General features: G+C 49.4%; 1 protein-coding gene across 2 annotated transcripts in view; it reads left to right on the top strand.

Moving 5' to 3' along the window:
• rev1 (REV1 DNA directed polymerase) overlaps positions 1–25398 on the top strand; it is a 51927-nt gene that overhangs the window by 18560 nt on the left and 7969 nt on the right. For both annotated transcript variants that reach the window (XM_088914328.1, XM_088914329.1), the window contains exons 2-17: positions 1255–1321; positions 5451–5583; positions 7576–7744; positions 9090–9230; positions 9647–10242; positions 12264–12371; positions 13337–13453; positions 13813–13945; positions 15295–15423; positions 16942–17096; positions 18432–18551; positions 19313–19533; positions 20465–20637; positions 22242–22344; positions 23120–23270; positions 23802–23998. In XM_088914328.1, coding sequence (XP_088770454.1) covers positions 1265–1321; positions 5451–5583; positions 7576–7744; positions 9090–9230; positions 9647–10242; positions 12264–12371; positions 13337–13453; positions 13813–13945; positions 15295–15423; positions 16942–17096; positions 18432–18551; positions 19313–19533; positions 20465–20637; positions 22242–22344; positions 23120–23270; positions 23802–23998 — 2703 coding nt within the window. In that variant the 5' untranslated portion in view covers positions 1255–1264. The remainder of the gene's footprint in view (positions 1–1254; positions 1322–5450; positions 5584–7575; positions 7745–9089; positions 9231–9646; positions 10243–12263; positions 12372–13336; positions 13454–13812; positions 13946–15294; positions 15424–16941; positions 17097–18431; positions 18552–19312; positions 19534–20464; positions 20638–22241; positions 22345–23119; positions 23271–23801; positions 23999–25398) is intronic.

The following is a 25398-nucleotide window of genomic DNA, read 5'->3' as shown; positions in this document are numbered from 1 at the left end:
CGTACTGTAGCTGCTTAGAAATGGTTTGGACTTTGTGGGTGAAAATGTTCTGTGGCTTTAATTGAAGGTCAAATGAGGACAGTCCATAGCGCAACCTCTCTAGGATCAGCATGTGCTGGTTCTGATTGGTGTACAGACTGATTTGTTTGTGTTTTTGTTGCAAACGTTCGTGGCGAAGGTACGGTGCTGTGAAGAGGTATGATGTTATGAATTCAAGTGGCAGACAGTGATCAAAAAGGACATGGTAATGTGTGATGCAAGTATGGAGACAACTGGGAGGACTCGGGCTCCCCAGTGTCTCAACCAGTGGCTCCAAATGCGAGGTTGAGCCCCTTGTTCCAAATGTCAAGGGTTTGAGCCCCAGTCAGGACACTGAATCCCTGGGTCTAGAGGTCAAGGGTTCGATCCACAGTCAGGGCACTGAACCCCTCGGTTCTAGAGGTCAGGGGTTCGAGCCGCAGTCAAGGCACTGAGCCTCTTGCTTCCAGAGGTCAAGGGTTCGAGCCACAGTCAGGGCACTGAATCCCTGGGTCTAGAGGTCAAAGGTTCCAGCTGCAATAAGGGTACCGAACCCCTCGGTTCCAGAAGTCAAAGGTTCGAGCCACAGTCAGGGCACTGAGCCTCTTGCTTCCAGAGGTCAAGGGTTCGAGCCACGGTCAGGGCACTGAGCCTCTCAGTTCCAGAGGTCAAGGGTTCGAGCCGCGGTCAGGGCACTGAGCCTCTCAGTTCCAGAGGTCAAGGGTTCGAGCCGCAGTCAGGGCACTGAGACTCTCAGTTCCAGAGGTCAAGGGTTCGAGCCACAGTCAGGGCACTGAACACCTCAGTTCCAGAGGTCAAGGGTTCGAGCTACAGTCAGGGCACTGAGCCTCTCAGTTCCAGAGGTCAAGGGTTCGAGCCCTGGTCAGGGCACTACCCAGCTGTGGCAACTGAGTGAGTGCCAGCGTGGGGTTAGAGTGGCTCATGATCTCTGTCACTTGTTTGTATCAAAGCTCCTGCGATCTTCTCAACAGCAGCAAGCGGTGAGAGACGTGCATGCCGCACTCAATCTCGGGCCCGTTTGGACCTTACAGCGTGGCTCCGACCTGGGCGGATCCGCAGCTCGCATCACATGACACTGGCTGCCATGAAACCCAATTAGCGATTCCTTCTAATTAGATTAATTAGGGTAATTTTTGGAAGGGGCTCTCTGGCTGTTCTTGAGCTCTGTTGCAAGAAGACTCATGCCTCCCTGTTGGTGTCTGCTTGCCTCCGCAGGTATTCCAGTATGAGTCGAGGCGGATGGAGGAAGAGAGCCGGGGAAGAAGATGGCTGGGGCGGCAGGGTGCGTACAGATTGCCCTTACCTCTCCAGTGTTCAAACCTTCTCGCTAGGGCTTGCCAGGGGACGGTCCCTGTCTGCAAAGACAAAGAATTGCAATGAAACCAGATCAGGCTCCAAGGTGGTGGTGCTGCTCGTGAGCACCTCACACTGCCGATTGTGGCCAGGAAACACATCCATCGAGATTCTGGTTGTGCAGCAGTCTTGAGCCGCTTCAGATTTTGCTCGGAGTTGGCACAGTAGTAGATATTTCAGTTCAGTAAATCTGCATTGATGTGCACATAGACTTAATGTGATGTGGGTTCTTTGCTCTGATGGTGCAGTCGGGACAAGCCCTTTCTACACAGGTAGGCCAGTCTGCTGTACAGCGGTCTTCGCTGGAGGGAGACCGAGGCAGACAACAAAGGAAGATAGGGGAGTTATCGGAAGGAGTCAAACTGAGAAAGCCAGGATTGTCGTCTTCTTGTATTAAACGTTTCTCAAGCTAATGGGGGACAAAGAAGAGGACTGAGATCTCGGGCTCTGCCAGGTCTCGTAGACATCTGCGGATCCTCACAAAAGTGATGACCCACAAGTTCCGTTTCTCCCTTGGACACGGACACCAGGAGCCTGGCGTGCCTAGACATACAGGACAGGGCATCTGTCCCCCCTTCTGAGTGTCGCTCACAATCAATTAGAGCAGAATCGACTACTTACGCACTCGGTGCTTCCTTGCAGGAACTTCTTTGTTTTGCACGTACAAATATCATGCATTTGTGGCAGTTAACCCATGAGGAGAAGAATGTATTTTAACCCTCTCCTCTGTGTACAGCTTATCACAACATCACAAAGTTATTATGAGGAAAAACAAAATAGTCTCCAAGTCATTCGCCTTCAGGTAAGTCCCAGGTTCCCCGGCGACCTGCAGGTAGTTGAGGCGAGAGGGTCCCCTCCCAGCACTGACGTTACTGTAAGCTTGCCGGTGTCGCTGTTTCTCCCTCCTCCCACTTGCACTGTGAGCCGCGGCTTGGGGAATCCCAGTTGCGCTCAGGCAGTGACGGGAGCCAGACTGAATGGCAGAGCTTAGCCCGTGAGGTGCGAAGTCAAGGTCAGCGCCTTTACCAATTGAGCTGTTTTGGAGCTTTCTTCGTGGTTAATTTGTTCTATGTTTAAGAGCATTAAAAAGCTTGCAAATGACAGGAGGTCATTTGGCCTGTCCAGCTCATATTCATTTAAACCATTGGTCATACCCAGCCATTTCCTGAAGGAACCCAGGGTGTTGGTTTTAAACACCATGCCTGGGTGGCCTGTCCTGCGCTCCCAACCCAAACGTTTGGGTCTGGTATCCAAATACTAAAATATCCAGGGAAGTGCTTTTGCGGCCCCTGTAGACCTGCCCAGCAGGAAGTTCCAGCAGTGATGGTGGGTGCAGCTCTTCCTCGCTAGCCCTCTCCCCGATCTGTTTTTTCAGTTGCCCGCAGGCTTTCGCTTCCTGTCTCTGCCCTTCCAGACGCCGGCGGCACATGGCAGCTGAGCCACCGTCGTCGTGCCTTCCCCTTGTCAGTATCTCAGCCGGCCGCTGCAGAGCAGGGAGCCCGGACGCAGCACAGCTCGTTTTACATCTGCGTGATGCAGACGTAGCCTAGAGCAGGAAAACTCACAGGAAGATTTAGATGTTCAGAATCAAAGCTGACCTTTTTTTCCCCACATGTACCCATTCCCGGTAGGTCATCAGCGTTTTTAGTTTGTGTTACCGTTGCTCATGCTGCTGTTATTAGATGCTATTGACAGCGGTTTACCCGTTGTAGCCTGAGGTTGTGTGATCTGAGAACCTAAGCAGTTCTGAGACCCTGCATTTCCGGGTTGAGAGACCTTCAAGGATAACCTTGACATTGGTGGACCTATAGGTGGAGCACATCTTTATTGACAGGAATTTCCAAACCGTTTTCACAGTTTGGTGACCGGGGTCACCAGTGCTGTAGGAGGTGACGTTCTTTAGATGAGACATTAGGCTGAGATCCTGACTGTCTGTGAATGTCAAAGATCCCAATCGCTCTGTTTGTAAGAGTAAGAGTATAAATTTGGGAGTCCTGGCTAAATTCTGGGTTTCCACAATCATTCCTCCCTCAAGTCCCCCCTTATTTCAACTGGGGGCTGCACTTCAGTGGTGAATAAAACAAGCCCCCTCTTATATGTAATATGATGCACTATTCTGTGAATGTCTTTCTTGGTATGAGAAATTGTGTTTATTTGAAATCCAATCCTGCAGACTTGAATACATGCAGACTAAACCACCATCGCCATCCAGTCTTTTTGGAAAAGATGGAGCAGCATTAATCCATTTTCAATGCCCATTCCTTGTAAGGAAAAGTCACAGTTTTCCTTTGTGGGAGTGTGAGTCTAGAAGTCTCTAATTTGTACTGGCTTGCAAATTTTAATATCGTCCAAACAAGAAATTAAGAACTGACCCATTAATAATTGAATATTTTTTTGATGTTTTCTTTTAAGTAGGACAGTTGCTCTTGATAATCAGTGCTGGTACTGATACCATTTCTCACCAGTGGCTGCACTTCAAATCTATTATTGCAAAAGAATCACACCGATAGTTCTTCTAGTATGTTTGTTTTTTTGTGTGTTAATGGTAGCTTTAAATAGGTGTGGCTTAGCTTTCAGGAGAAGTCCGGTTAGTTTTCATGAAAGGGTTGTGGAAGTCAGGAGCAAAAACTGCTCAGCAATGGTAGATAAGATCACTTTATTGGCCATATACAATTTCTTGTATCAGGAATTTGTCTTTTCTCATACCCCAGCTTGCTCTCCATGAGACACACAGACGGGGAGAGAGAAGCTTGGTCAGAGCACAGCGTCAGCCATTTATACAGCACCCCTAGAGCAGTTGGGGTTAAGGGCCTTGCACAGGGGCCCAACGGAGTAGGATTCCTCTGTCGGCGGGGGGATTTGAACCGGCAACCTTCCAGCCACAGGCGCAGATCCTTAGCCACAGTGCCACCCCTTGTTGAAGGGGCGTTGTTAAACCCCGTACTCTGGCTTCTTTCAAGAGAAATCTGAATGAAATCAGCTAGATGGGTCAAATGGCCTCCTCTTGTTTGTTACTGTTCTTGTGTATGAGATCCTCTGGTCAGTTAGCTACAGACTACCGCAGGAGTCACATGGGTCGAATGGCCTTACCCATCCATTACATAACATTACTGCTCACTCCAGGCCAGTGTTAGTTTAGTCACCAGTTTTTGTTATCAGTAGTCACAGTCTTAGTCGAAACGATTACAATGTCGATGATTGATATATAGTCGCATTTTAGTCACATGCTTTAAATTTGGTTTAGTCGACAAAAAATGTCTTAAACCACTCTTACTTTAAAATGTATTAAATGTACTTGTGTTAGTCACATACTGAAATGTTTTAGTCACATTTTAGTCGCATGGTTTAATTCAGTCATATAAAATGTATAAAGGTTTTAGTTTAATTTTTAGTTTTTGGAATATTAAGGGGAGGCACAGTGGTGCAGTGGCTAGCATTGCTGCCTCCCAGCGCTGGAGCTCTGGATTCAGTTCCTGGGGCACTGTCTGTGTGGAGTTTGTATGTTCTCCCCGTGTTCACATGGGTTTCCTCTGGATGCTCCAGTTTCCACTGTCCGAAACACCCCAGTAGGTTAGTTGGCTCCTCAGAAAATTGAGCCTGGTGTGAGTCTGTGTGTGCCCTGCGATGGACTGGCGTCCTGTCCAGGGTGTGTCCTGCCTTGTGCCCATTGCTTTCTGGGATAGGCTCTGGCTCCCCTGCAACCCTGAAGTGGATAAAGTGATTAGAAAATGGATATATGGAATACTAAGGAGATTAAGTTATTTCTTTTACTTTAGAATTTAGACTCTTTGAATTTGATAGCATTTAAATCCATATAATAATTGTGTGGCAGCTTTTTACTTAACATGTTTAGCAAGGAACAAACATATCACACATATAAAGAACCTCAACTCTCCCGGCGCCTTTTCCCTTATGTAAAGAGGCTGTTCCAGCTCTTTGGACATTGATTGGACAAAGCGGATTACGAACTCCGTGTTCCCCTGCTGCCTCGCTCCTGTGCTCTAGCCTGTTTGGCAGGCGAGCGCGGAGCTCATGCTGTCTTGTGTTGTTGTCGTCAGGGTGGGTACATGGCTGCCAAGGTCTGCAAGCTGGAGGAGCAGTTCAAGGCCGACGCGCCGAAGCAGCAGCAGAAGGAGGGGACCTGCTCCAGTATCTTCAGAGGAGTGGCCATCTATGTCAACGGGTACACAGGTGAGTCCGCAGCCTCCCAGCCAGTGACGGCAGAGAACGTCTTCCACTTTAGAGTATCGCTTGTTGCCCGGAGCCGCGCTAATGCTACATACAGTGATTAACATGGAGAAAATGACACTTAGTCTCTCTTTCCAGGTGATGCTTGTCAGCAGAAAAAACAATACCTCAGAAAGAATTGATATCAAAAAGTTAGAACCCTCTTCCGGGACACCAATTCCATATTTTTTATACTCTTGAGCATTTTTTTCCCTAACCTCTTGTGCTTTTCCTACACCGCCATATTCTGTATCTTTGAAAAATAATAAAGAGCGGAAAATGAAATCGGAAGATGTGCAGGTATCTAAACTTGTCAATCCCACTGTTTGTAATTTCCTTTTCTTAACACTGAACGGAAAAGGGTGTTACAGTTTGTTTACCATCCAGTGTGTTTGTTAGAAAAAAATATAAGAAGGCTTGTAGTTTCTTGGTACTGTGCTCTGTTCTGAAACCCATCTTGGTGATGAGCTGTGAGCTTGAGTGTAGAGAGCACTTGCACCATGCCACCAGATCACTGTGTCCCCCACTACTGCTCCACTGACATTCCTCTGACACCCTTTGTCACCCCCCCTGGTGCTCGTTTACTAGCTCTTCAGCCTGCAGCCCTGTTTCCTGCTTCGCCTCTGTACTCTCCCAGCCACTGTGAGCACAGCCGTTTCACTGCAACTCACAACTGGCAGCCCACTGAGGCTCAGCAGGTGTGAGCCTGGTCAGTACCTGGATGGGAGACCTCCTGGGAAACACTAAGGTTGCTGCTGGAAGAGGTGTTAGTGGGGCCAGCAGGGGGCGCTCACCCTGTGGGCCATGTGAGTCCTAATGTCCCAGTATAGTGACGGGGACACTATACTGTAAACAGGCGCCGTCCTTTGGTTGAGACATAAAATCGAAGTCCTGACTCTCTGTGGTCATTAAAAATCCCAGGGTGTTTCTCGAAAAGAGTAGGGGTGTAACCCCGGTTTCCTGGCCAAAATTCCATTAGCCCTTACTAATCATGGCCTCCTAATAATCCCCATCTATGAATTGGCTTCATTACTCTGCTCTCCTCCCCACTGATAGCTGATGTGTGGTGAGCGTTCTGGCGCACTATGGCTGCTGTCACATCATCCAGGTGCGGCTACACACTGGTGGTGGTGGAGGGGAGTCCCCATTAACTGTAAAGCGCTTTGAGTGGAGATTCCAGAAAAGCGCTATATAAGTGTAAGCAATTATTATTATTACCTGTCACTCGAGGCAAAGCAGAGGAAATGTGGGCAGGCCAGAGCAAACGCCACGAGACCGTCTGTACTGATAATGGCAGAACAGAGAGCTTCCTTTCCTCTGCACTGTTGTTTTTACACAAACACGAGTCAAAGCATTTCTTCCAGTCATTAGACATATGGGAACTTGTGACCTTTCCCATTTTCTGACTGCAGTCTGAGATTGCTTTTCCAGAAGTGAGTGGGTACTCTCTGGTCATGACAGAATAAAAATCAATATACTATATATATATTCTCTCATAAGGATTCTGACAGAAATAATTTTTATTTTCCAGAATGCAGTACACCCTTACTGCAGTGTTCTCCATTATAAGGCACTTAGGATATAAACTACTTTCCTGCAGTGAGCACTGTGAGCCTATTAGAGCTGATACAGTAGTACAGTACATGCAGGTGTCAGAGTGCAGCCTGCAGTTCCCTACTATACAAGCCTGATGCTGGTAAGAACAGCGTTGTATCAATAAGCTACTGACTCCCAAGCAAGCCAGATGGGCCTCCAGTGGCCTCCTTTCGTCCGTGACCCCTCTTATGAACATCCTTTTCCATTACACACGTCATGGGTTCTCCTCTTTGGGGTAGCAACGTACAAGATGCTTTAAGCTCGTCCTTATTTTGAGCCATGTTTGTCACAGTCCCTCTCATTAGAGCGAGGGGCCACGTGCTCTAACGGCGGGGCCTCTTTCTGTGTTTCGGGGTGCAGACCCGACGGCGGACGAGCTCCGGAGGCTGATGATGCTCCACGGAGGCCAGTTCCACGTGTACTACTCCCGGTCCAAGACGACGCACATCATCGCCACCAAACTGCCCCACAGCAAGATCAAGGAGCTCAAGGGGGAGAAGGTGGTGCGTCCCGAATGGATCACGGACAGGTATTTTGGGATACTGTCTCCAAGTCTGGGTCGACTTCAAAGTTGTTGACCATGTTGTCGACCTTGGCAACATGGTGGCGTGGTATCTAGGGAATGCTGTCTCAGTCCTCCGTGGTCCGGGCATTCAGGTACAGCTCGAAGCGCCTGTCCGTGTTTTCCGCATCGGATCACGGTTACGAACCCCAGGACCTCACACTGGGGAGAATGAGGAAGTGCTGGCAAGTTCCTCTCACCAGCAGGCCATTGAGCCAATCGTCTTTTAACACATCACAGGCAACGCCGTCCCCTTAATGAAGGATCAACTCCCATTGGAGGAGAGGCGCGTCACTCACCGACAGCACTGCCTGCTGAGAGCTGACGGAGCCCTGGTCTGTCACATGACCCAGGCATGCTCTGCGCTCTGGCGAGTCCAGTGGGTTTCTGTCAGGAGCAGATTTCATGCACAGATGCGTCAGTCTAGTGACAGGATAGACGGTGCAGTAAGATGTGCTGCCTTGTTGAACAGAGATCTTGACTACTCGGTCATCAAGGATCCCTCTGCACTGTTTGAAGAAGGTATCCTGGCCAGGTATTCCTCCCTGGGCATTTAAAGTCTGACCTCTCCAAATTTTACCTGTACGTCTACTGGTGAGGTCATTCCTCACTCTTTCACCTGATCTGCTGTAGAGAGGTGCTTCAGGATCAGGATGGCTGCTGTGTGTCACTTAGGTCACTAAGGTGGGGCAGCACTTCAGTGGTGGATGAAGTGGGCCCCTTCCTGTTATGTAAAGCATTTTGGGTTCTTTTGGGATGAAAAAGCCTGTTTAAATACAAGGATTTATTCTTGATGGATTTGTTCCCAGCTTAAGCAGCACTGGTTTCTTGACTATAAGGGCAGTACGCTTGAGGTATTGACCCACCGTGTGGCAAAGCCCAGAGCACATCACGGAGCAGACACAAACCTATTCCATATCTGTCAGCTCGGCCTTGTGCATCACGCAGGGCTCAATTACAGTCAAGTGGAGAGCAGGTGTTAAATAAGTGATTGTAAATGACTCCTGTGGGGAAAATCAGGCAATTACACTCTTTGGGTTTACAGGCAAGCTGTGGTTTATTTTATCATTAGAAGACACTGAGCAGCTCAGTACTGTCTCCGTGAGTTTCCACAACTCATTAGCGCAGAGGCAAGTGCAATAAAGAACTGCCTACGTCATGGTTTTCTTGTGCTGCAGTGACGGTGGAACTTTTTGTATTTGATTTTGTCCGTTCGGTGTGCGCACTCTACGCCCTTCGTATTTCCCAGCACTGATTTCTCATTGACCATTTTGCTGTTCTTAACTTTTCAAAATGTTATTGTTGCTTTCAGCATAAAGGCGGGACATCTCCTCTCGCACATCCAGTATCAGCTGTATGCCAAGCAGAAGGGCCTGAGCTTCAGCAGCGCTGTGAAAGTGGTGGAGTGCATGGCCGATCCTGGTGGCTCTCGCAGGGAGCTGGAGAACAGGGTGTAAGTGTCCCGGGAAACAAGCTTTTGCCTTCCTCGCTGGTTCCCAAGCGAGCCGAAATCAGGTGTTCGGCACGAAACGCTGATTGCTGTTTGTGGCTTTCCGTGAAATGACGCTAACTGTCCCATTTCATTTTCTTTCTCATTGAATGAATACGAGGCTAAGCATGAGATGAAGATTTTCATGCTTCTCCGTCATAGGTCACAGGCTGATATAAATCTTCTTTATCCTGGTTAGGCTTCGAGATGTGCCTGTAAACCTCCGTTTGTGTCTGCAGAAGGATTCTCAGGGCAGCGGCCTGTTAAGAAATGGAAGGGGTTCCTCCCGTGAGGTTCTGTAGCTCCTCAGTGTTAGACCAGATGGTCCCCCACTCTGCCGCAGACGGTCACCCGGGCCTTGTGTTTGTGTCCGTCGTCAGGAACGGGACGGCGAGGAGCGTGCCTGACCTGGTGCGGGACCTGAGGGTGAACGGGATATGCGGCGAGCCGGCAGCCCAGCGCGACCAGAGCCCGGCGGAGCAGCCCAGGGACGCGCCGGCCCTCGCCAACGGCCACGCCGGACGCCACGTGCCCAACGGTGCCTTAAAACCCCCGGAGCCGGGTCTGCCCCCGGGCTCGCCGGCGCCCCCGCGCCCCCACCCTGCGGACTGCGACGCCGATTTCAGAGACGCTCGGGGGGAGCCGAGCGACCCCAGACAGCCCGCTCCTTGGCGTGGCGGCGTCAGGCTCAACGGCACGTGGCACCCCGCGGTGCAGGAGTCTTCGCGCCCCAGAAGCACGTCCGAGGCCTCGCCGGGCGGCACGGCCGCCACCCCTGGGGCTGCGCACAGGCCGACGGAGCCCGGCTTCATCTCCGACTTCTACTCGCGCTCCAGGCTGCACCACATATCCACCTGGAAGAATGAGTTCACGGAGTTCGTCAACACGCTGCAGCGCAGGAGCCACGGCCTGCTTCCCGGGCGGGAGAAGCTCAGGCGGCAGAGGTCAGGGAGGAGCGCCGACCCCGGGCGAGCAGGTGAGATGGGGACAGAGGCCTGAAGCACCTGGACAGGCAATAACCAGCACAGAGGGAGCCAGCAGGACCGAGCTCTTTGCTAATCATTTAAAAAAATAGCCCCTCGTGTTTTATATTACACTTTCACCCTGAGGGATCCCTTGGCATGTTACATATCACCCAGCAGCCCCTTTAATTAGGGAGACCAGACTGTTCAAGCCCAGAGCGGTCGTTGGCCTTAACACCCTTTCTTAGGAACAGTGCACTGTGATCTTTGATTACCAAGTACTCAGGACCTCATTTTAATGTGTCATTTAAAGAACAGCACCTTCTGCACCAATATATATCGGAGCCATTTCACACTGCAACTCACAACCGGCAGCCCACTGAACTTCAGCAGGTGTGAGCCTGGTCAGTACCTGGATGGAAGACCTCTTAGGAAAAACCAAGGTTGCTGCTGGAAGAGGTGTTAGAGGGGTCAGTAGGGGGCGCTCACCCTGCAGTCTGTGTGGGTCAAAAAGAGTGGGTCTCACAAAGAGTAAGAGTGTTACCCCAGTGTCCTGGCCAAATTTCCCATTGGCCTTTACCAATCATGGCCTCCTAATAATCCCCATCTGTGAATTGGCTTCATCACTCTGTCCTCCTCCCCACCAATAGCTGGTGTGTGGTGAGTGTTCTGGCGCACTGTGGCTGCTGTCACATCATCCAGGTGGGGCTGCACACTGGTGGTGGTGGTGGTGGAGGGGAGTCCCCATTACCTGTAAAGCGCTTTGAATATATCCCCGGATTACTGCGCTAGAGCATTGGTTTGGAAATTCTGGTACAGAGGGAATATCGCCTCCTGCAGGTCCACGAATGCCACTTACACTAGCAGCCTGCGTTTCCTTAGACACTGGGTTTAGAAGAGTCATTGAGTTCCTTGTCTTCTGTCCACTCATTAAACCTTTACCAACACCAAGGTAAAGTTTGAATCGTCTTGACGTATGACATGACTGTGGAGCTTGTTCCATGTTCCCGCAACCCTCTGGCTAAGAGAGTTGTATTTCTGATGTTTATTGTCCCTGCGAATGGCAGTGATGATCCCAGTGCAGGCAGGGGATGCTCTGCGTGTGTTGGTGAGCCAGCAGGGGGAGCTCTTCCCTGCAGAAGCAAGGCCCAGGCGTGGAGGTGGAACATGCTGTTCTGCAGGAGGCACTGTCTTTCAGGAAGGCACCCTAAGACATGGTCTGACAGGCAGCATACCTTAAAGACACTGAGAGGCTGTCTGGGGAAACACGGGGTGCGGGACCTGCCATGTCTAGTCCAGAACAGGTTCTACAGTCTGGACGGGCTTGGATTCCCAGTACACTAACCTTAAGCCCGAATGTGGGCAGCAGTGGTTAGGGTTCTGAACTCGGAACTGGAAGGCTGTGGGTGCGAATCTCGGGTATAACACTGCTTTTGTATCCTTGAGCAAGATTGTTCAGCTGAACTATTCCAGTAAAATACCCAGCTATATAAATAGATACAAATGTAAGTCTTGTTGGAGAAAAAAGCATTAGTGAAATAAATTAGTTATATGCAATTAATTATTGCAGGTAATTAAACATGCAGTCAAAAATAAGATCACTTTATTGGCCATATACAATTTCTTGTATTAGGAATTCGTCTTTTCGCATACCCCAGCTTGCTCTCCATGAGACACACAGACGGGGAGAGAAGCTTGGCGTCAGAGTGCAGGGTCAGCCATTTATACAGCACCCCTGGAGTAGTTGGGGTGAAGGGCCTTGCTCGGGGGCCCAACGGAGTAGGATTCCTCTGCCGGCCACGGGATACGAACCAGCAACCTTCCAGCCACAGAGCCACCGCACCGCCCCCCCAAAAAATACTCAAACTACTGTCAGAACATTTACACACCAGCCACATGCATGGAGTTTTAGCTTCACATCAGCTTCCAGAGAATCTCCTGATCCTCCCGCCCTGCTCTTTAAGAAGTGCCGTGTATTCTGCTGACGTACCTTCATCGCTGATGGGTGTATAATCCCGCGTCCTCTCGTCCCCAGCTGGCTCCAGCCCAGCGGCCCCTCCGAGGCGCCAGACCTGCATTCTGCACGTGGATATGGACTGCTTCTTCGTGTCGGTGGGGATACGCCACAGGCCCGACCTGAAAGGTGAAGCCCGAGTCGCACCCCACACCCAGCACAGATCCACAGGTGTCGCTCTCTGGCCTGGTTGCAGGTCTTTTCACGAGGAAGCCAAAAGTTCCAAGCAATAAGAGGGAGATATGAACAGATGGTTTGCGCTCCAGTGGTGTAAGCATAGCGCATGCAGGGAGTAATCCCTACATGAGTGTGACGTTTCCCATGCAAACAGTCCCTATTTATGAAACAGCCTTGGGTTGCAGTCTGGTTATACCCTGTCTCATCGCCAGTGTGAGCGTCTCATCACGATCCTCCTTAACGGCTGTTCTGCCTCGCCATGCTCGGCACACGCGACGCATGTCTTTCAGAGAGGCATAGTCCAGATGGCACGCACACTTGTACTTGTTCACTACAGACTTGTTTTAGGAACTGCCTGCCCTGCAGCGTAATCGCTGACACTCCCTAAATCCTTCGGTGTGAACTAAGTCCCCCCGAGGATACTGGCGATTTTTGCTGGATTTCCACTTGAACAGATGTTGCTGGTCGAAACGAGCAAGTCGAACAATGGGGCGCGTCAGTTGGTGGCACCAATTCCAGCTCGGTTAAAATAGACCCAGCAGTCAGTCTCAGGGGTGCCCGAGGACCAGCGTGAACTCCTTTATGTTCAGATTTAGGGAGGTTGAGAACTATAGATGTATCAGCCGTAGTTTACCTAAAGGATATGATTGTCTTTTAGACACTGGGCCCCAGGGCTGTTGCAGACATACAGATTCACATCTGAAACGTTAACACATTGACTCCCAGTTTAGATATAATAACATGTATTTTTCATTATTATTACAGTCACCGGGTTTTTGTAAAATAACCATAAAACCTTTTTCGATTACAGCTCCAGATACTCTCTTGGGCTGAAGATCACTAAGGGCACAAATGATTAGAAACGTTACACCGCCAGGCTGCGGCTCACGGCAGCGCTTGTCGTTGTGTCTTCTCAGGGAAGCCGGTGGCGGTCACCAGCAACCGGGGGGTAGGCTGCGTGCCCCAGCGGCCCGGGGCCAACCCGGAACTGGAGCTGCGGTACTACAGGAGGAGGCAGATGAAGAGCAGAGCGGGTAAGAGCGCGCTGGGGCTCTCGACCCTGCACACACAACAGGCTCTGCGCTGAAATCCGCTGTCTTCATCAGTGGCGCCAGAGGACTCGAATGGAAACTATGCAGAAGCGCATTTAAAGCTGAGAAAAGGCGGCACAGGAGTCTTTACACAAAGGGATGTGGGAGTCTGGAGCAAGCTACCCATGTTGTTGAAATTGATACTGTGGCGTCTTTCCAGAGCCAGCTGGATGAGATCCTGGCCGTACCCATCCGTTGTATTTTTCGCTCTTAACGAGGCTTCTTCTTTAGCGGTGGGGTGAGGTCCTCCCAGCACACAGAAGATGTGTTCTTGCCTGCTGACTGCCTCTCCTCTCTCCCAGACAAGAAGAAGGCGTGTGAGCTGGCAGATTCCTCGTCGCCAGAGAGTCCTGATGGCCCTCATGCGAATGGAGTGGACCCGGACCTGACCGCTCTCTCCATGGCAGAAATAGCCTCCTGTAGCTATGAGGCCAGGTACAGCGCTGACACGGGCTGGAGTCGCCCCACTCTTACTGCCCCCTGCCTTCGCTGTGCACAGCGGTGTCATGTTGTAGCTCCCTCAGTCTGACGTTCAGTAGCTTGGGGGTCACTGTACTTATTGAGCAGCGCACACAGATCCAAAGAGCAGGTCAAAGGGCAACAAAGGACAAGGAGACCTCCTGGGGGAAAACTAAATTGCTGGAAGGGGTGTTATTGGGGCCAGCAGGGGGTGATCACCCTGCGGTCCATGTGGGTTCTAATGCCCCAGTATAGTGACGGGGACACTATACTGTAAAAAGGCGCCGTCCTTCGGATGAGACAAAACCGAGGTCCTGACTCTCTGTGGTCATTAAAAAAAATCCTAGTGCGTTTCTCGAAAAGATTAGGGGTGTAACCTCTTCTTCCTGGTCAAAGTTACCATTGGCCCTTACAAATTATGGCCTCCTAACAATCCCTATCTATGAACTGGCTTCATTACTCTGCTCTCCTCCCCACTGATAGCTGATGTGTGGTGAGCGTTCTGGCGCACTATGGCTGCCGTCGCTTCATCCAGGTGGGGCTGCACACTGGTGGTGGTGGAGGAGGGAGTCCCCATTACCTGTAAAGCGCTTTGAGTGGAGATTCCAGGAAAGTGCTATGTAAGTGTAAGGAATTATTTTTAATATTACAAGAGCTCCAGTGACTCCTCCACTTGGCACAGAGTGAGGAACGTGAGCCCCAGGTCGATGTGGTTTCCCTTCAGGAGATTTGGGGTTTTCTCCTGTTCTTGGCCAGATTTCTCAGACGTCATATTTTCTGAAACAGTTTGACCCCAATGAAAGTATTAATGGGTTTAGAGTTCCCCGTGTCTGCACACTTACCTGACATGTGACAGCAAGAATCAGGCACTAAAGCTTTCCTAATGAGGGTGATCTAGTCCTTTTTGTTCTGTTGAAGTCCTGTTGGAGAATATTTTAAGGTGTGTGCACTGCTTTGTGTATTTGAGGTACAGTGCAATTCCACTCTGAAAAGCAAAGTGAAAGAACGCTAAACGCAACGTTTAGTCTGCAGGCTCTTCTTCCGGATTGGCCCTTGCTTGAAGAAGGCTTTGCAGCCGGAAGCATTTTTTGTCTTTTCTTCTTCTTCGGTTTCAGTGTGGAAGTAGCCTGTTTCTTGTTCCCTTGCTGTGCACTGATATAGCTTCCCACTGGAACCTTATTGTGTGCTGAAAAGTGTGGATGATCTGGGTTTCCCCGCCAAATGTGATGAAGGCGAATGGTGTGGAGAGTAGGTGTGGCAGTGTGGTCTTTTCGAATCTAACCCAGGACTTAAATTTGACATGGTTTCTGTCTGCCCTTCTTCAGGCAGGCGGGGGTGAAGAATGGGATGTTTTTCGGTCAGGCCAAGCAGCTGTGCCCGGGCCTTCAAGCTGTGCCCTACGATTTCCACGCCTACAAAGAGGTGGCGCTGGCCATGTACGAGACCTTGGCAAGGTACCACCTTTTTCCCACCCCTCTGACTGCAGACCAAGGAGCAGGAACTGCTTGCGCATTCAGGAACAGCACAGATCTATTTACAATAAAGTTGTAAGGCTGGAGCAAATGTGGGACAGGCTGCCCAGACACTCTGTTGAAGCCGATACCCTGGCTCCTTTCGAGAAACAGCTGGATGAGATCCTCAGTTCAAATAACTACTAACTACCAGACAAGCTAGACAAGCATTTGTAACTGTTCTTATGTCAAATTCTGAAAGTTCCTGCTTGGCTGAATCAGGGTGATTATTGTAAATTGTCTTGTAACAAAACAATCAGTAACCAGTTTTGATCTTTCACCCCATTGAATCATTGCCTTATCCCTGAATGTTAAAAAAGGGTAACATCTGACTTTCTCCACAGCCTCATTCTATATAATGAACTTTCCAGTTGTAGTCACTTCAGTATGCAGAGATCTAAATTAATGAAAAGCTTTCCAGATTTTTTTGTTCTTTGATGATTAAAAGCATGTGTTTAAGCCCATATTGCAGTATGACGGCACCCCTGGTGTGCATTTGCAGTGTGTACTCTACCCAGTGTCCCCAGGGGATGGGTTTGGTTTGCCTTTCTGAGAGAAAGTTATAGAGAAAGTTGTTAGAAGAGAGAAGTTATATGGGACAGGCCCCTCTGCAGATTGTCTTTACATGTGATCGATTAATTAATTAAAGCTCATAATTGGCTCAAGTGTTCAGCAGCTTTGCCTGTAATAATGGTTTTATTAATATATTTTAATACATTTCAGTCCTAGGTCAACTCTTCTTGCATAGACATTTCTGAAACCTTTATTGATTTTCTCATAGAACCATTCTCTAGAGTTCCTTGTTCTATCAAGTGTAAAAAGTTGCAGATAATTCAGATTGTTATTCATCATGGATACCCTCTTTCTTATATGTAATGTGCCTGTGGATAAAACCACTATATGAATGAAAGGAAATATAAGTGACTTTTTACCACTGTACTGCAAGCTGATAAAAGTGCAGCCTTTGAGAGATTTTTCCTCATGAAGCTGGCATTTTGATTGACTTCATCTGCCATCTTTTTCACACCCATTCCTCAGTACAGGGAAAGTTTGCCAGCTATGTGGGATTTTCACTAGAGGCCTCAATTGCTATCCGATTTCATAAGTCACATTATGAAATCGAAAGGAAATCTCAATGAAGTAAGCATGTGAGATCTTTCCTTCCAGGAAAAGGACAGTTTTCGTGTTTCCAGGTGGAAATCCTCTAGTTTTTTTTTACTGAAAAGATGAGTCTTTTATGAGTCTGTATCTGACCAGAGATTTCCAGCATTAAGGCACAAAATCACAGAATAACACAGCCAGATGTGTGGACTTGCCAGGTCCGTACAGAAGAGTTCCAAGTCAATGGGCAAGATTCCTCAGAAGCAAAAGAACAGAACTGCTTTTATTTAGCCCTGCGCTGGATAAGATGGGAGTACCCCCCACTCCTGCTGGCTTCAGTATCTGTGCGGTCTGTTTCAGCTACACTCACGACATTGAGGCTGTGAGCTGCGACGAGGCCCTGGTGGACGTCACGGGCATCCTGAGCGAGCTGGGCGTGTCTCCCGATGAGGTGGCGAGCGCCATCCGAGCGGAGATCCTGGAGAAGACCAAGTGCACTGCCTCCATTGGAATGGGTAAGAACCAGACGTGCCGGGCACTGCTCGTTACTCGTGAAGGAGACCTGAGGGTTTTGCGAAAGCTGAAGAGATTTGCATATCGCTGCCAGCAGAAAGCAAATGCTTCCGTGTTTTTCAGATTTTACCATGCAGTGTTTTATTCACACTTCTATCACTATGCACAGGCGCGCTTTCTGTAGGCAGCACCTCTTACAGACCACGCGGCTGTGAATCTACATGTCTGTTAATGTACAGGAAGTGGATTGGCAGATGTCAAAGACTGGGATTCAAGCCTAGCGGCTATTGTATTAGAGAAAACTCCCAAGTGCTGCAAAGGCGCAAGTGAAGGGTAATTTCACACAGAAAAGGAGAAGGAAAAAACGTTTCAGCTCTAGAGCCTTCTTCGAGTGTGAGGGAGAGAGAGGAAGGTGTCAGGGATATAAAACACAGAGGACAGGGCAGGTGAGAAAGCGTGTTCATACAAAGAGGGATTTGGACACTTTTTCAGCTGAAATGTAGGTTATTTCTCCTTTTCCATGTGGAATTACCCGTTACTTGTTACTATATTAGAACGTGAGCTACAGAACAAAAGGAGGGTTAGATTGCTGTCCGTATTTAAATATAAATGCTTAAAATATTATCTCGTTACAGCATTTGTTCTTCTCCTTTTAGTTTTTAAATAATAATCACATACAGTATTTTTTAAAAGATATTCAAATTGCTCTTAGTCGAGTTGCTTAGCAACTAGTTGTGCTAGTTCGAGGTCAGAGCGCTGTGTGATTCGTTATTTGATTACTTCTCAATTAATTAACTTGGAAGCAGAATCAAGCAACCTCAAAAAGCAAAATCCGTTTTCACTCCATTAAACATGGTTATGTATTTCTGACATGGCAAGTCAAAAATATCGGGAAGAGTTCACAATGAATTGGCCATTAATTTGAAGGCGCTGAGCGAGCGAGTCACTTTTTCATTGCAAACACTGGCGATCACACCTGCTCCGTACAGCTGCGTGTTCACAGAGACACCGGTAATACGCCACTGTGAACGCAAAGCACGTGCGGGATGATTCAGCCTTTCATATCAGATTACACACTGATAAAAACTCAGGTGCTGGTCGGGCTTTGTGTTTGTCCTCCAAATACTGTGGTCTTTCTTTTTATTGTTGTGAATTTATAAGGTTGAATGTTTTTCACGTCTAGCATTGATAGTATATATGATGTCCTCAGAATCTCTTCTCTGGCATTACACAAATATAACACAACCATAATTCTTAATGAAACATTGTTCAAAGAATAGTTCTGTAAGTGTTTTTACCCGGCGTATTTGTTTCCAAATGTGTGCCTTTTCCTTCAGGTTCGAACATTCTGCTGGCCAGAATGGCGACCCGCAGGGCCAAGCCCAACGGGCAGTATTACCTGAAGCCAGAGGAAGTGGATGACTTCATCAGAGACCAGCTGGTCACCACCCTGCCAGGTACCTGGGTCAGCACCCCAGTCTGGCCCGTCTGTGTTCACTCACTGTGATGGTACTGACGCCCTCTGAGAGCAAGAGCATGGAAAGCCGCAGGTTTTCTTTATCAGTCCCAAAGGCTGGGCTTCATAGATTCACCATGTCTCATGCCTGTAAGCCAATCCAATCGGTTACTGAATCCCTCTTCGGCTCTCGCTTTTCTCCTTCCAGTCTCCAGCCCAGATACAAACTGAAACCCTTTTCCTCCTGGCTGTTCTGACAAGCCTCTTAAGTAGCCCAGAGCAGTGGCTCATTCCACACAGAGCCAATCCTGACAGCTTCTTTCCCTCCCGTGGAATTTCACTCTCTCCGAGTGCTCATCACTTTCCCTGACTGGCGATGCTTCATTTTGCAAGTCTTTTCTCATATACAGGCAGCCATCTTGGCTCCACACCAACCCGCAGGGCCTGAACCTAGCTGCCTCTCGCTACCTCACAGGTTGAACTTTTTTTTCTTTTATATGTTACGGGGCAAATTAGAGGTTAATTATTTTCCACAGAAAGGAAAAGAAAAGCATAGTTCCGGAGTTATACACACTCAAAGAGGTTCCACATCCGAAACGTCGGTTTTTCTTCTTTCTGTTGACCTGTTCGGAGAGGAACAAACCCGAGCCCGTTTCTTGGCGGGGGCCCCTCGCGCTCTGCTCTTGTCAGCAAGCTCGCCGCCTCCTTTCTCCAGCGGCCTGGCGGTCTGTCCGCTGAGCAGCACCTGTGTTCTGTCCGCAGGCGTGGGCAGGTCCATGGGCTACAAGCTGGCCACCCTGGGCGTGAGGACGTGCGGGGACCTGCAGCAGGTCTCCATGGCGAAGCTGCAGAAGGAGTTCGGGCCCAAGACGGGCCAGACGCTCTTCCGCTTCTCCCGGGGCCTGGACGACCGGCCGGTGAGGAGCGAGAGGGAGAGGAAGTCGGTGTCGGCAGAGATGAACTACGGGATCCGCTTCACACAGGTCAGCCCTCCTCCCAGAGCGTCTGTCTGCCGCTCTCTGACAGATCCGGGGAAAGGCCTCACGTGTGTAACTTGGACACGGAGCAGGGAGCAGACGTAATTATCCTAGTAATTAAATAATGTGGAAAATTGAGCTCACTCCACATCCTGGGCCCGTTGATTTGTGTAAACTATACGAGAAAAATCAAAATCGGTTTAGAAAGGTGAACTGGCTTGGTTAAGGGTGTTATTGACAGACTAATCCACCCCCTCACGTCATGCGTTAAACCTGAAGTCTTCAGGGCTGGTCCTGCAAGTCTTGCTTGTTAAAAGCAGCGTTTTTTAGGCATGAAAATGTGTTCACTACCAGCACATATGTATGACACCAGTTGTTCTGAGGTTTGATTCCAGTCTTAAGAAAGTAAGAGGGTTCAAAAATACAGAAGGCCAGTTGTCTCCTTTGATTGTTAGTAGCTGATTCACCTCCAAATCCCGATCATTCGGTCTGTTTAGGCGATTCTGTTGGGTCAGCCCATTAATGTCATAAGGCTGTTGGAAGGCCTGCTTGTTGAAATCCCTGGTACCAAACGGAAAGCCTCCAAATTTCACTTGGGGTGGTGGTGGGTGGGGGGAGCAAACCTGTGTATTAAAAAATGTGTTTGGTAGATCTGCTGTCCAAGATCACTGGCCAAGCAAGATGTCAGACTGAACGTAGCCCCCCCTAAATTTAATGTCACTGCCTGAGTTTCCCACAGTCCTGTGGTATAAATATCTGCCTTCTTCTTGACTGTCTGCGTCAGGCCCTGCACAAGGCCGCCATTCCTTTGTCCCAGCGGAGTTTTTCTTGCATTGGCGCTGCTCATTGTACTGCGGCAGGGGGGTTGTTTGTATTGTGAGCGCCGCTGGCCTGAGGGCGGTCCTTTGGACTGACGCGCCGCTCTGTTGTCGCCCAGCTGGAGGAGGCCGAGTCCTTCCTGCTGAACCTGGCCGGGGAGCTCCAGCGGCGGCTGCAGGCCGTGGGGGCGCGGGGCCGCCGCCTCACGCTCAAGGTCATGGTGCGCAAGCCCGGAGCGCCGCTCGAACCCGCCAAGTTCGGGGGCCATGGCATCTGTGACAACCTGGCCAGGTGAGTCCTCCCGGCGTGGAACACCTCCTCCTGCTGGTGGAGAATGAGTACTGACACAGGGTCTCCTGCTGGTGGAGAATGAGTACTGACACAGGGGCTCTTGCTGGTGGGACAGCTCCTCCTGCTGGTGGAGAATGAGTAGTGACATAGGGGCTCCTGCAGGTGGGACAGCTCCTCCTGCTGGTGGAGAATGAGTAGTGACATAGGGGCTCCTGCAGGTGGGACAGCTCCTCCTGCTGGTGGAGAATGAGTACTGACATAGGGGCTCCTGCAGGTGGGACAGCTCCTCCTGCTGGTGGAGAATGAGTACTGACACAGGGGCACCTGCAGGTGGGACAGCTCCTCCTGCTGGTGGAGAATGAGTACTGACACAGGGGCACCTGCAGGTGGGACAGCTCCTCCTGCTGGTGGAGAATGAGTACTGACACAGGGGCACCTGCTGGTGGAGAATTAGTACTCATAAGAGCAGATTCAAATGAGAGGAGCCATTCGTCCCGTGCAGGCTGGTAGATAGTAGTTAACTGATCCAAGGACCTCATCCAGCAGTTTCTTGAAGCCAGGATTCAATAACATTGAAGAGTTGCAAGAAGTCACAGTGTAGTTAGGTGGGGGTTTGAAGTGAGTTTGAGTTCTTACCAAAAATACAATTTCTGGTATTTCTGGTATATCCACACACAAGTGCATGTCCCTGTAAATGCTCTGCACCCATATATTTACAACCAGCTTTTATACTTTAGACCATCTTGGTTACCGTGTAACCGTATTTTTTGGATGAGTACTGCATATGTTTAGGATTATAAAGGAACAAGTAATATTTAATTCCATGCTGAAAAGAGAAGAGAACAGTCTAACATGTTCTCTGAATCTTTCCCTTAGTCTCCTTCTGGTTTCCCCAGTGTAGATAGCTGGGCATTTCCTGCAAGAGATACAGTAAATGAGGTCGCCTGGATGATCAGGAATTGTCCTGAGGGGCCTTGAGTGAGTGTGGTGTTAGATATGTACTTGCAGGTGATACAGCGAGCTCTGTTGCAAGAGAAAGTGCCTGGTATGGATGGTTGCTGAGGGCGGTCGAAGGAGCTGTGAACAAGAAAGTTACGCAGATTAGGTTGTCGGCGATATGAGATGATGGGGCAGTCAGAAAAGAGGGCCCCAGTGGAGGGATAATTCTGTAGGTTGGAAAAGTTGTCGTTAATGGTCCTGGGGATAGAAAGTGTGTTAGGGTGGAAGGGAAGCACAGGTTGTGTAGCTTGTTCCAGACTCCCACAATCCTTTTGGAAGGAGGTGCCTCTTGTTCTTGGTTTTCAATGCACTTCTGCTTGTGCCCTCAGCACACAGCACCTGGTATTTCCAGGCGGTCTCACATCCATGTATTGACCAGGCCTGACCCTTAGATCGGGCGTGCTGAGGGCGGTATCGTGCATAACAATGAATTGGCTGGGAATTGAACCCAGCTCTCCTGTGTAGCAGGCAGGAATACTTCCACTGAAGCACCACTGTCACGTTGTCAGTATATACTGTGCTTATGTCACTGTGGATACTGTGGATTCATTTGGGACCCTGTGCAGGCAGACAGTCTCACTAGGCTTTGCTGTTTGTCCCCGCAGGACAGTAAACCTGGACCAGGCAACGGACAGCGCTAGGATTCTGGGCTCCGAAGTCCTCAAGCTGTTCCACTCCATGAAGCTGAACGTGTCCGACATGAGAGGGGTGAGTGGAGGCCGGGCCTCTTGGTGTCGCTCTTCTCTGCTTGACAGGGGGCCAACTGGCACCCAGCCATGCGAGTGGCATGTCGTGTCACACTTTTCCAACTTCTATATTATTTTTATTACAGTGAAGCTTGTAGGTTTTGACACATTAAACCGTTGCTCTTGCCTTCAGTCATGGAAGTAGCCATCCAAGACAGGTGCAATCTGAATCAGGATTATGTCACCATACTGTATATGATGGATCAGTGTTCTCGGAAAGGCTAGTCTCGTCCTAGCCTAACAGATTTATAAAGGCAACCTGACAACTCTGAAATACTGAGGCGGACAGTCTTTGACAACTGAAATAATTTGTTTTTGATCTAGTGGACTACTCTAATTTAAATGTCTTGACACGTCTCACATGTACTATCCTTTCACTGAAACAACCGTTTAGGTAGTAGTGAAAACTTTCCTGTATGGCCGGCGATGGTTCTTTCAGATTTCATCTGCTTATTTTACTGACCGAGCAGTGCTTAATAACAATTTTCTAAGTGTGGTGCGTTGGGTGTTTGGGTTTGGGGAAAAAAAGACCTTGAATTAGTGGCAGTAGTTCGCCCGTCTGAGAAAATGTTAGACAAGCGTGTAATGCACCATTTTGGCAAAACCTCATTTTTTCCTCCACGTGCATCATCATTTTAAGTTCCCACTTGTGCTTAAAGCCTATTTACAGGACTAGAAACGCGCGTGCGAGCCTGTTGACTGCATGTGAAAGCTCTGTTCGTCCTCTCGCCGGCCAGGTGGGAATGCAGGTGCAGCAGCTGGTCCCGACTGCCGCGGTGCCCTCAGATTCCTCGTGCCAGGCAACTCCACGCAGCCGCTCCATCAAAGACATGCTCCTGGCGCACAGGGGTGTCCGGCCGGGCTGCCAGGGGGCCGGGGCACATCCAGGTCAGTGCCTCACACCACAGGCCTCCTGTCAGGCGGATGAGAGCTCTGCAGTGCCGGAGCTCTCGATAAACGCATGTTGGCACCTTGTCTCGGACCTGCGCTTTGTATCCTCGTCAGTCTCACAGATGGACGCAAACTTTCCTTTGTCTTTTAAATTTAGAATCGCATGATTTTTGTTGTACCCTTCCAATGTGAAACCGCCAACTGTGTGTTTTTCACATCTCCGCTCACAGCTGTGAAATTGCATCATCACATACAGGTGTAGCAGTTGGTCCTGACTACAGGCAGGTCTGTAGGAGCAGATACAGTGTCCTCCATAATAAGTCCTTATACAGCTTTTGAAAAGCAGGATCTTCTCCTGGAGCTGGTGGCCGTGTCTTTGGAAGGAGACAGTGTATTAGAAATGGTGCTGGGGGCTGTGGGAAATCAGTACGGAATGCTCTACAGAGGTGTCTCTTCCCTGTGAGATAGTGATGCCGCATGCAGAGGTGTCCAGTATTTGCCATGTGGCTCTCTTCCTGCTCTTTCCAGATGTGTTACCTGACAGCGCAGCCCTGGACGAAAGGACACCCCCAGTCCGAGCACTGCCTCCTCCGTCCCCGACCCCAGAGCCCGAGCCAGGGACCAGCAAGTGGGAGCCCATCCCCAGATACAACGGGAGTCTTCACGCTACTCCCCTGGCCCGGACGCGACTGAACCTCAGCATTGAGATCCCATCGCCATCACAGGTACCTCTGCCCCCCAGTATCCTTGAGTGCTAGATGCTGTGGGCATGCCCGCTTACTTGATGGGTGATGACCAGATATAAGAACATGAGAAAGGTTCCAGACGAGAGGAGGCCGTCTAGCCAGGTTTGTTAGTTGGTAGTATCCATTTCCTGAAAGAAGCTAGGGTAATAGCTTCAACAGCACGACTGGGTAGCTTGCTCCAGATTTCCACAACCCTGTGTAAAGAAGTGCCTGCCTAGTTTTACATCCATTTGCACTTCCTTGTGCCCTGGTTTGGGCTTCACTGTTCATTCTGAAGACGTCTACTGGGCTGACTTTGTCAGCGTCTTTGAGGATTTGAAGAATTTGTATCAGGCCCCTGCATAGACTTCTCTGTTCAGGAAAAGGTTCAGTTCCTTCATCTCGTCAGTAAAGGACATTCCATGGAAACCCCATATTCCAGGACTAGGTTGTACGTAAGGAAAAATCCTAATGGGCAAAGGAAAATTATCCAAGTGACTGTGGGAACAGAAATGTTAAATCCTTCTGCTACCTGAGTAGTGTGGCACAGAAGATGTGAGGTCCAAGATTCAAAAGGCACCAGCAGCTTTTGTCTCACTTAAGAACACTTGGGGATCCAAAGACATCTCACCAAAGTCCAGTTCTTCAACTCAGATGTGTAATCAGTGCTGTTATATGGTTTAGAAACATGGAGAACACTTAAGAGCAACAATAAAACATTCAGAAATGCTGGCGAAGAATTCTTAATATCAGATGGACAGATCAGGTCAGCAACACCGACTTATGGGAACGTACCAGACAGGCCCCCGTTGAAGAGGAGATTCGGAGAAGATGGTGGACAGGAATCGGCCACCCCCCGCTGCAAACACAAGGCATCACACAGGCCCTTACCTGGAACCAAGAAGGGAGAGGGAAAAGAGTCAGAGGTAAAGAACATCAAAATCGGACTGAGTGAACTAGAGAAGATGGCCAGAACAGGGTGCGATGGAGGAAGGTTGTTGGCCTCTGCTCCGTAGGGAGCTAACCATGTAAACAAATTAAAAAGCACTTGCGTCGTGGCCAGGGCATAGTGGTCAGATAGGGGGTTTCCTTGTGCAAGCAAGGGCCACAGTGGCATCGTGTCGATGAGTGAGGAAGGTGGGCTCTATCCTCCAAGCCCCTGTATGGTTTTCAGACAGGTGCCCCCATGTCTGACATCCAGAGCAGTGTCCTTCTAGTGCTGGTGTGACATTTTCAGCGGTAAGGAATGTATAAGATACTGCGCTGGATCAGAGTTCCTCATCTTGAATTTACAACCTCAATTTAAAGCCTGTCTGTCTAGCCTCTTATATTGGGCTGGGGTTTATTTTTGAACGGAACCGGTCCAGGAAAGCGTGATGCCATCGCCTGCTTGTCCTCCG

The sequence above is a fragment of the Atractosteus spatula genome, chromosome 4 (genome assembly GCF_055471065.1).
Source record: "Atractosteus spatula isolate fAtrSpa1 chromosome 4, fAtrSpa1.hap1, whole genome shotgun sequence".
NCBI classification, from domain to species: domain Eukaryota; kingdom Metazoa; phylum Chordata; class Actinopteri; order Semionotiformes; family Lepisosteidae; genus Atractosteus; species Atractosteus spatula.
This window is presented reverse-complemented; position numbering and strand designations above follow the sequence as displayed.